This window comes from Cucurbita pepo, chromosome LG14 (genome assembly GCF_002806865.2).
Source record: "Cucurbita pepo subsp. pepo cultivar mu-cu-16 chromosome LG14, ASM280686v2, whole genome shotgun sequence".
In the NCBI taxonomy this organism is placed as follows: Eukaryota; Viridiplantae; Streptophyta; class Magnoliopsida; order Cucurbitales; family Cucurbitaceae; genus Cucurbita; species Cucurbita pepo.
In genome coordinates this window covers 7,216,748-7,228,007 of record NC_036651.1, presented here as the reverse complement: position 1 = coordinate 7,228,007, position 11,260 = coordinate 7,216,748, and the positions used below count along the sequence as shown (strand labels likewise).

At 36.5% G+C, this 11,260-nt stretch overlaps 1 protein-coding gene across 1 annotated transcript; it reads right to left on the bottom strand.

The window, feature by feature from the left end:
* Positions 1–9,895: 9,895 nt before the first annotated feature.
* Positions 9,896–11,220, bottom strand: LOC111810493 (exopolygalacturonase-like). Its single transcript, XM_023697200.1, has 3 exons — positions 10,900–11,220; positions 10,307–10,825; positions 9,896–10,204 (listed from the first exon to the last, which is right to left on the bottom strand). The coding sequence occupies exons 1-3, from the start codon at positions 11,218–11,220 to the stop codon at positions 9,974–9,976; spliced, it is 1,071 nt and encodes a 356-aa protein (XP_023552968.1). The 3' UTR covers positions 9,896–9,973.
* Between the last annotated feature and the right edge of the window lie 40 nt (positions 11,221–11,260).

Here is an 11,260-nt window from a genome sequence, read left to right as displayed (position 1 = left end):
AAAATCCTAAAACAGTTGAAAGCAGGCCCAGTGCACGGTTTTTCTAAGTCAACAGATGACAGACTATTATGTCAAGGGCGTTTATGTGTCCCACTGGTGAGCGAAATAAAGACCGAAATCTTAACTGGGGCACACAACTCACCCTTCTCGATACATCCAAGTGGAACAAAGATGTATCAAGACTTGAAACAACACTTCTGGTGGCGAAGTATGAAAAAGGGTATCGCGGAGTACGTGAGTAAATGTCTGGTGTGCCAACAAGTAAAAGCCCCTAGGCAGAAAACCACCGGGCTACTACAACCTCTAAGTATACCGAAATGGAAATGGAAAACAGTGCTATGGATTTCATAGTAGGCCTACCCAAAACACTAAAGGGCTACACGGTAGTTTGGGTGGTTGTCGATCGTCTGACAAAGTCGGCTCATTTCCTACCGGGTAAGGCAACATGATATGAACAACGACCAAGGAATTTCCATACCTCAAGGTCCAATTACAAGGACGAGAGCCAAGAAGCTACAACAAACCTTATACAGTTATATTCAAGCTATGGTGAGCTTATACAGTTATATGTTATGCAAAGTTGAGCTTCAAGACAGAGATGAATTAAATGCACTTTAAGTTGCATTTAATGAACTTCGCTGAATTTATCAATAGTCCAAGGATGACTAATAAGCCCATTTTATTATTTGCATTATTTAATTATAGTTTAACTATTTGTTTTCATATTTAAGCTAGTTTTAAATATAGGAGTTAAGGTTATATTGTAACCCACATAGGTTACTATATTCCACCATTAACCAGCCATTTTAATATGGAGGTTATGGGTATTTCTCATTTACTAGCCCATTTAATTTTGGAGTTATGTATCACATAGGTTACGGTTTGTAAAGGCTATATAAAGCCTTCTTTTCTTTGATTAGACATCAGATTTTGGAATTGAGAATAGAATTTCTATTTTAGCTTTGTTGAGAGCTAAACTTTCTTTGCAAATTCTTGTGTTTAGAACTTGCATGTAGAGTCATTCAAGTGGTATTGATCAAACCTCTTGTGGAGTGATTCGAATCACGAGTTTAGAAACGAGTTTTCTTTACTCTTGATCTTGATCATCAAGGTAATCCGTTCCATACTTTCCCTTGGGTTGATTTCCATATCATTTTGGTATCAGAGCTTTAGGCTCAAGATCGGATATATGTTTCATTGCGCTTATCTCTTTTAATTCTCTTATTATTATTTTTTTCTCAGTTTGTGTAGAATGTTCATATTCTATCACAAAAATATATAACAAAAAAAAAAAAATATACATTTTTTTTCTGTTCTTTAAAGTGTTAGATCTCGATCTTATCAACACTATATTCTTCTTTAAGATCTTCTAAATCAATTTTCTTGTTGGTAAATTGATTAGATTTTGCGAATAAGAAGAAAAAAAAAAACCATTGAAAGAAAGAAAGCATATTGATGTTAAATGTCTTTCTTTTTTCCTCTTGATTATTATATGTAACTCTCATATGTTCCTACGTCTAAATTAGTCCTTAATCATTTTCTTTCTGTAATTCGTTTCTTTGTCGTTATTCGGATTGCTCCTTCAATACCCTTGTTTATGTATTGAGTGTGCTGTCTATTCACATTGAATTGCACTTAGCTCTATAACATAGCTTGTCTCACATCCCAATTTGTTTTTTGGAGTGTGATTTGTGTGTGCTCAATTGTGAGGGTGAGTTTGTAAGGGAGTGACACATTGATTCGAGTGTTGAGTGCTAAACACGAGTGAACTACATTTACGAGTGAATACACGTGAGGGAGCGCTTGTGAGGTCCTTTTCTTTTCTTTTACCTTTCTTTTGTAGCATGGAAAATCCAGACGACAATACTAACATTACTGATGCACGATTGAGAGAAGCACAACAACGAACCATGGAAAGACTAATTCGAGGAATAGAAGAGTTGACTGATCGAATAGGAAGATTGGAGATTCAAAATCAAGCACGACAGAGGATTCCACAACCTACGCCCTCAACCGATACATATGAGGGCGACAATTCTGATCACCACGAGGATAATCCACATGCGGTTGGTCATGGCTTGATGCGAGGGCGAGACCATGGAAGAAGGTATCATAATTTACAACAACGAGTTCCTTATGATGATAGAATTGATCGTAACGTGGGGAGCATCAAATTAAAACTTCCCAAGTTTTATGGCAAAACCGATCCAGAGGAGTACCTTCAATGGGAGAAAACGGTGGAGTCGGTGTTCAACTGTCATAATTTTAGTGATAAAAAGAAGGTACTGTTATGCATTGCTCAATTCAAACAATATGCTCAAATTTGGTGGGATAAATTGATGTCAAGTAGGAGAAGAAACCTTGAAGCACCAATTGATTCATGGTACGAGTTCAAAGAGTCCATGAGGAAGCGTTTTGTTCCACAATATTTTCAACGGGACATGGCGCAAAAGCTTCAAGCATTGAAACAAGGACGCAAGTCTGTGGAAGATTATTACAAGGAGATGGATACATTGATGGATCGACTTGATCTCGATGAGGACATGGAGGCTCTCATGGCGCGGTTTCTTAATGGGTTAAACACAGAGATTGCAGACAAGACTGATTTACAGCCTTATTCTAATATTGAGGAGTTGTTGCACATTGCAATTAAGATCGAGAGGCAAATCCAAAGAAGATCTCAACGGTATTCTTCTAAAACTTTTCCCAATTCTACTTCTACATGGAAAAAGGATAGTAAGAACATTGATTATAAGCATAGAAATCCAGAGATTAATGAGAAGCCTCAAGCTAAATTTGAGAAAGGGGAGAGTTCTAGAACAGGGAAAGAAAAAGTAGAAAAGTCTAATGTTCGAAATAGGGATTTAAAGTGTTGGAGATGTCAAGGGGTAGGACACTATAGTAGAGATTGCCCAAATGCAAGAATTATGACCATCAAGGAGGGAGAAATTGTTACGGATGACGAGGCACATGACGACATAAATGAGGAAACTGATGAGAGTGAGGAGTTTAGCGAAGAGGACCCTACACATATATCTTTGGTTACTCGACGAGCTCTAAACACCCACATTAAGGAGGACGGCCTAGACCAAAGAGAGAACTTGTTTCAAACTCGTTGTCTTGTTCAATCTGTACCTTGTAGTGTTGTCATTGATAGCGGTAGTTGCACCAATGTTGTGAGTTCCATTCTGGTCAAAAGACTTAATTTGAAGACACAACCACATCCAAGACCCTACAAGCTTCAATGGTTGAATGATTGTGGGGAAGTACGGGTAACTCAACAAACTCTTGTTTCATTTACTATTGGAAAATATGTTGATGATGTTTTATGTGATGTTGTATCCATGCATGTTGGAGATTTACTACTGGGGAGGCCATGGCAATTTGATCGTCGGGTAATGTATGATGGGTATGCAAATCGATACTCTTTTACTCACAATGGTAGAAAAACTACTCTTGTTCCATTGTCTCCAAAAGATGTATTTATTGATCATTGCAAACTTGAAAAGAAAAGGCAAGAGGCTGATGCAAAAGCAGAGATTGAAAAAGAATCAAGTGAAAAAATGAGCTTGAGTGAAAAGCAAGAGAGTAACACTCAGCCTAGAGAAAAAAAAGAGAGAAAAGCCAAATCAGTAAGCTTGTATGTTAGATCAAGTGAGGCTAGGAATGTTTTGCTCTCTAACCAGACTATTCTTGTACTTATGTGCAAGGGGTCTTGTTACTTTACTAACATGCTTAACCCTTCTTTGCCTAGTGATTTTGTTGTGCTTTTGCAAGAGTTTGAAGATTTATTTTCTGAGGAGATGCCTAGTAGTTTGCCACCACTTAGAGGGATTGAACACAAGATTGACTTCATTCCTGGCGCGCCCATTCCAAACCGACCAGCATATAGGACTAATCCAAAGGAGGCTGAAGAGATACAAAGGCAAGTAAGTGAACTCCTTGCTAAAGGGTATGTACGTGAAAGTTTGAGTCCTTGTTCTGTTCCAGTTATTCTTGTACCTAAGAAAGATGGTTCTTGGCGTATGTGTGTTGATTGTAGGGCTATAAACAAGATAACTATAAAGTATAGGCATCCAATTCCTAGATTAGATGATATGCTTGATGAATTGCATGGATGTAGTCTTTTTACTAAGATTGATTTAAAATCGGGTTATCATCAAATTCGCATGCATATTGGGGATGAGTGGAAAACAGCTTTTAAAACCAAGTATGGTCTTTATGAATGGTTGGTTATGCCTTTTGGATTAACTAATGCACCTAGTACATTCATGAGACTAATGAACCATGTCTTACGAGAATACTTAGGTAAGTTTGTGGTTGTTTATTTTGATGACATCCTTGTTTACTCTAAATCTTTAGATGATCATATTACCCATGTACGCAATGTTTTGACTACTTTAAGAAATGAATGTTTGTATGTAAATTTAAAGAAATGTAGCTTTTGCATGGAAAAAGTTAACTTTCTTGGGTTTGTAGTTTCATCTAATGGTGTTGAGGTTGATGAGGAGAAAGTGAAGGCTATAAAAGAGTGGCCTACACCTAAAAATGTGAGTGAGGTAAGAAGTTTTCATGGTCTTGCAAGTTTCTACCGTAGGTTCATTAAGAATTTTAGTACAATTGCTTCACCCTTGAATGAACTTGTTAAGAAAAATGTATCCTTTATATGGGAAAAAGATCAAGAACTTGCTTTTAATACTTTGAAAGAAAAATTGAGTTCTGCTCCTTTGCTTGCATTACCTAATTTTGAGTCTACTTTTGAAATTGAATGTGATGCAAGTGGAGTAGGGATAGGTGCTGTATTAATGCAAAATCAAAGACCTTTAATGTTCTTTAGTGAGAAGTTGACTGGTGCATCTTTGAGGTATCCAACTTATGACAAAGAGCTTTATGCTTTGGTTCGTGCATTGCAAACCTGGCAACATTATCTTTGGCCTAAGGAGTTCATTATTCATACGGATCATGAAAGTTTAAAGCATTTGAGAGTACAAAATAAACTCAACAGACGACATGCTAAGTGGTTAGAATTTATTGAAACATTCCCTTATGTCATAAGATATAAACAAGGTAAGGAGAACATTGTTGCCGATGCTTTATCACGAAGGTATGTCCTCCTCAATACTTTGAATGCTAGGTTGTTGGGTTTTGAACACATAAAGGATTTGTATCAACATGACATGTTCTTTGCTCCTTTTGTTGAATCTTGTGAAAAAGGACTCATTGTGGATAATTACTTGTTGTTAGATGGATTTTTGTTCCGAAAAGGCAAACTTTGCATACCATCTTGTTCCATACGTGAGCTACTTGTGAGGGAAGCTCATGGAGGTGGTTTAATGGCACACCATGGAGTTTCTAAAACTTATGATATGCTGTCTGAACATTTTTTTTGGCCTAAAATGAGACATGATGTTCATAAAGTTTGTGCTCGTTGCATAGCATGTAAACAAGCTAAGTCTAGGCTTCAACCACATGGTTTATACTCCCCATTACCAGTTCCTAATGGTCCTTGGATTGATATATCAATGGATTTTGTTTTAGGTTTACCTAGGACTAGGAAAGGTTATGATAGCATCTTTGTTGTGGTTGATCGATTTAGTAAAATGGCTCATTTTATTCCTTGTCACAAAACTGATGATGCAAAACATATTGCAGACCTGTTCTTTAGGGAAGTTGTACGATTGCATGGCATTCCTAAAAGCATCGTTAGTGATCGTGATGTCAAATTTTTAAGCCACTTTTGGCGTGTTTTATGGGGTAAGTTAGGAACTAAGCTCGTATATTCAACTACTTGTCATCCTCAAACGGATGGACAAACTGAAGTTGTTAACAGAACCATGACTACTATGCTTAGGGCTATTATTGATAAGAATCTTAAGACTTGGGAGGATTGTTTGCCATTTATAGAATTTGCATATAATAGGGTTGTTCATAGCACTACTAAATGCACACCTTTTGAAATTGTTTATGGCTTTAATCCTTTAACCCCCATTGACTTGTTACCTATACCGTCAAAAGAATTTGTGAATTTTGATGCAAATACCAAGGTTGAGTTTGTTCATAAATTGCACAAGCAAGTAAAAGAACAAATTGAGAAACAAAATTCCAAGGTTGCCACCCGAATTAATAAAGGACGTAAGATTGTCATCTTCAAGCCAGGAGATTGGGTTTGGGTGCATTTTCGAAAAGAAAGATTTCCTACTCAAAGAAAATCTAAGCTTTTACCACGAGGAGATGGACCTTTTCAAGTTCTTGAGCGCATCAATGACAATGCTTATAAAATTGATTTACCAGGTAAGTACGGTGTTAGTGCAACTTTTAATGTTGCTGATTTGAGTCCTTTTGATGTAGGTGATGGCTTGGATTCGAGGACGAATCCTTCTCAAGAGGGGGAGAATGATATGAACAACGACCAAGGAATTTCCATACCTCAAGGTCCAATTACAAGGACGAGAGCCAAGAAGCTACAACAAACCTTATACAGTTATATTCAAGCTATGGTGAGCTCATCAAAGGAAATTCTAGAAGACGTTGGTGACCTCCCTTATATGTTATGCAAAGTTGAGCTTCAAGACAGAGATGAATTAAATGCACTTTAAGTTGCATTTAATGAACTCCGCTGAATTTATCAATAGTCCAAGGATGACTAATAAGCCCATTTTATTATTTGCATTATTTAATTATAGTTTAACTATTTGTTTTCATATTTAAGCTAGTTTTAAATATAGGAGTTAAGGTTATATTGTAACCCACATAGGTTACTATATTCCACCATTAACCAGCCATTTTAATATGGAGGTTATGGGTATTTCTCATTTACTAGCCCATTTAATTTTGGAGTTATGTATCACATAGGTTACGGTTTGTAAAGGCTATATAAAGCCTTCTTTTCTTTGATTAGACATCAGATTTTGGAATTGAGAATAGAATTTCTATTTTAGCTTTGTTGAGAGCTAAACTTTCTTTGCAAATTCTTGTGTTTAGAACTTGCATGTAGAGTCATTCAAGTGGTATTGATCAAACCTCTTGTGGAGTGATTCGAATCACGAGTTTAGAAACGAGTTTTCTTTACTCTTGATCTTGATCATCAAGGTAATCCGTTCCATACTTTCCCTTGGGTTGATTTCCATATCACAACATATATACAGTGGACAACTGGGCTCAACTGTATGTTAAAGGAATTGTGAGGTTGCATGGAGTTCCGGTCTTACAGGAGAGTACTAAATGAATTTCATATGCTTTACCTCAATAAATAACCTCAAACAAACAAAAAAAGGAGTACGCATTCAAAGAACTACTTACGCTTTACCAAGTTCAAGGATAGTTCAGTCAGGAGGTAACGTGAACGAGAATGAAGGAGTATTGGCTCTTTGGCTTTTACCTTGGGAAATCAATCGATCGGGTAAAGAAAGGAGTTTACATACAGAGTTCAAGCAGTAGAGAGTTAGAAGTGTAAGTAGGCAACAGACGACAGAGTAGAAAGATCAGGGCAATCTGGCAAGGGAATACAGGTTAAGGAGAAAGAAAGAAAGACGACCTAGTCCCTATTACAAAGAGTTAAGGTTCCGCCGCAGGGAATTGAATTAATTGCTTTACCGCGGTGTATGTAGAGGGAGGTTCTTTCTGTCTGGTTAAGGAGCAAAGAACGGGACCCGCATTTTACGTCGGCCTTTTGGCGCGGACTCACAAAAAATGTGGGTACCCGCCTCGACTTTAGCACTGCCTTTCACCCACAAACTGATGGCCAAACAGAACGATTAAACCAAATCCTGGAAGACATGCTTCGGGCATGTGTTATGGATTTCACGGGGAGTTGGGACACTAAACTACACTTAATGGAATTCTCTTACAACAACAGTTTCCAAGCAACCATTGGGATGACACCCTTGGAACCGTTGTATGGAAAACGGTGTAGATCCCCATTGTGCTGGGACGAAGTAGGAGAACGAGAACTAGTAGGACCCGAGCTGGTCCGCATCACCAACGAGGCGGTACAGAAAATTAGAGTAAGGATGCGTACCGCAGAGTAGGGAAAAGAGCTATGCCGATGTTAGGCGTAGGAATTATAAGAATATTTGTAGTTGTTGCTTATTCATTTTTAACTTATGGCATTGATTTCATTCCAATTATAAGAATATTTGTCCACCAAGTTTGAATCTCACATGATTGACTTGTTCGTGGAGTTAGAATAACTATTGCACAATTGCTGTCTTACTACTACAATAGTGCAGTAACGACCCGAAATTGTCTACCTAATTTAAGGTCGTTACTGTATACGATATAAACATTGAATGCGGAAGACTTCATTTAAATTCCATAAAACATAACCTTTATCTTAAAACACAACATGGACTTACTTGTGTCGAAAACATCTTTAAAACGACACTACAAAAGATTAAATAAAACAAATAAGTTAAAAACATCCTATTCTAGCCTAAGTCTAAGAAAATAAATACCACTATCCTATCCATGTGCCATAATCTCGAGTTGCGATGTCGTCGTCAGCCGTACAGGAACGCCTTGCCTTAACCTGAAAAATGTAGTAGCACATGGCTTGAGTATTAAGATAAATACTCCGTAAGTGACCCAACTATTGGGGTTAAATGCAACAATCACATGCAAACGAGATGATGGGACCTATCTTCCAATCTGTCTTCTTACGGTGCTGTTCTAACGGATAATTTTGGACGTGCACCATTTACTCTACACACAACCCATACATGTCAGTTCGCACATCGCTGAGCCACTTTCCTTGTCCAACGAACATACACTATGTAACGACCCGAAACTCAAGCATACGTTTGTCTATGAAGTTTGGGCATGCTTGTCCTCGAAAACTTGTTCATGGAGTTAGAATAATTGTTGCACAGAGTAGACATTTCAATTTAGTGAAAAAGGTGAATAGATAAGACATTAAGTGATAAGAAGAAAAAGGAAGGATTTAAAACCACGTCAACATTTACCCATAGATTACATTGACCGCACTCAATCTTGATTTAACTTTCATTGCATTATTTTATATTTCAATCCAAATAAACACACCTTCAACATTAGTTACAATTGAGATCCAATTTTTGACCAATTATTTAGGGTTTAAAGTTAAGGGTTTAAGTTGTATGCCTCTTTATTTAAATTCCTTTGTTCATCTAACTTATTTAACTTAGAAATTGAGTAGTAAAATAAATGTCATCACATATTATAAAGAAACTATATAATTAAATTTCTTCATCAAATCATCATCTTCTCCGAGGATTGCATCTAATTTGAGTTTCACATTTGTACATTGAGATAAAATTGCGCATCTTAATATGAACTAAAACATTAATCATACAATATAAACTTTGAGTGGTAAACTTGTATGGTCTAAAGAAGCTTACTTGTCTTATAGTTTAGGTGCTTTATCCGTTTTTGGTTTTATTGTTTGTTGTTTTGTCTCGTTCAATAATGGATACAAATCACGAGAATTTATATTTTTCTTCGAATCTTTCATCGAGAGTTAAAAAATTAAAAGAAGGATAAGGGATCCATGGATAAAGTTTCTTTTTTTTTTCATTCGGAAGAGGAACCTTATAAAGATGTATAGATTCTTATTAAAAAAAGACAGGATTAACTGAGGCTATTCAAACACAGGATCAACTGAGGCTATTCAAACAAGTAAATTAAACGGTATTCCTATAGCAATTGGAATTATGAATTTTAAGTTTATAGGGGTAGTATGAGATGTGTAGTAGGTGAGAAAAATCACCCGTTTGATCGAATATGCTACACATCCAATTATAAGTGATCTAAATATCAGCTAACTCAACAGCTTCACATGAAAAATCAATACAAAATCAAAGCTTTATTCCTCTTCATTTATAAATACAAAAAAAGAGAACCCTTTGTTTACTCCAAATTTATTTGCTAGAACGTAAAAGAAAAGTATATAATTAAATCTCTTCCTCAAACGATCCTCATTTGTAGAAATAGCTTACGCTCACGAAGGACAAATAAGAGGTTTTTGTATCCCAGTAACAACCGGTTTCACATTTGAACATTCAGATACAACTGGACCTTCACGTCCAGTATAAGTGATATCAATGTCAGATAACTGCACATCTTCACATGGATAAGCAGCACTGCACAAAAGCTTCACAGCAACTGCAGTACCAGAACTACCTTTAATATTCTTGAAACTCACCTTACTTATCTTGATTTTCGACGGAATCTGAAAAAACATCAAATAAACACAATTTTAATGAAATTATTTCTAATTAAAATAAAATAAAGAAAATAAAGATTTCGTAATTCCAGTACGTAATTCCAGTACCTTCCTGTTACATTTGTTGTATGGACAGTATTCTTGATCCACAATAATTGGATTTTGGACGTCAACCAAAGTTATATCTTCATAGTGCATATCAGTAACCGATCCAGTAGCAGGAGAAGCCGGCCATGTTTTGATCCTTAGGCCATTTGTTGTACCAATTAATTTACAATTTTTGACATAAAGCCCAGCAACCGGTTCTTCAACAAGATATTGTCCTAGACTTCCTACGCTTATGCCGTGTCCAGGTCCACACGTCACGTTCGTAACTGTTACCTGTCTGCTTCCATCTCCGAGTGAGATACAATCATCACCAGTACCAATAACTGAATTGATGATATTAACTTCATCACAACGACCCATGTGAATTCCATCACTATTAATACTATTCCCCGGTGCATTTATAGTCACGTGGTCGAAAGTAAGATTCTTACAACCTAGGATATTGACATGAAAATTCTTGCTGTCTTTTGACGTTATGTCCCTCACAATTGAATCTTTTACAAAGCTGAACTTCAAACTCTGTAAAAAAACGATCATGCATGAGTATAAACAATAAATTAAAATTTGCAAATGGTTAATTTAAGTGTATTTACCATTGGAATTCTTGCACACTTGGGGTTTTTATGGCAATCGTTACTTGCCCAAGCTTTTTGTCCTTGTCCATCAAATACTCCGCCACCTGTTAATGAAATTTTGTCGACATATCTGAACTGAATCCAACCATCACCTGTTATATCTACGGGTGCCATTATTGTTCCTTGCACGACAATATCAATTGGACTCTGGCAAGGACCAAGCATTGTTATTACACCTAACGTGTAAGTCTCTTTTGGAATAATTAATTTACTTTGAATCGGTGAAGCACAAGCGTCCTTCCATGCCTTTTCTAGAATCTGTTCAAAAATCACGAACATAATTAGAAAAGATTTATCATCGTAAAAATATCTAAACATC

What these genes read in the sequence shown, in the direction of transcription:
- LOC111810493 (XM_023697200.1), bottom strand. Translation starts at nt 11,220, where the DNA reads ATGTTCGTGATTTTTGAACAGATTCTAGAAAAGGCATGGAAGGACGCT. An exon ending in AGTGTGCAAGAATTCCAATG is followed by an intron (nt 10,826 to 10,899) that starts GTAAATACACTT and finishes GTTTTTTTACAG; the next exon opens with AGTTTGAAGTTCAGCTTTGT. An exon ending in ACAACAAATGTAACAGGAAG is followed by an intron (nt 10,205 to 10,306) that starts GTACTGGAATTA and finishes ATGTTTTTTCAG; the next exon opens with ATTCCGTCGAAAATCAAGAT.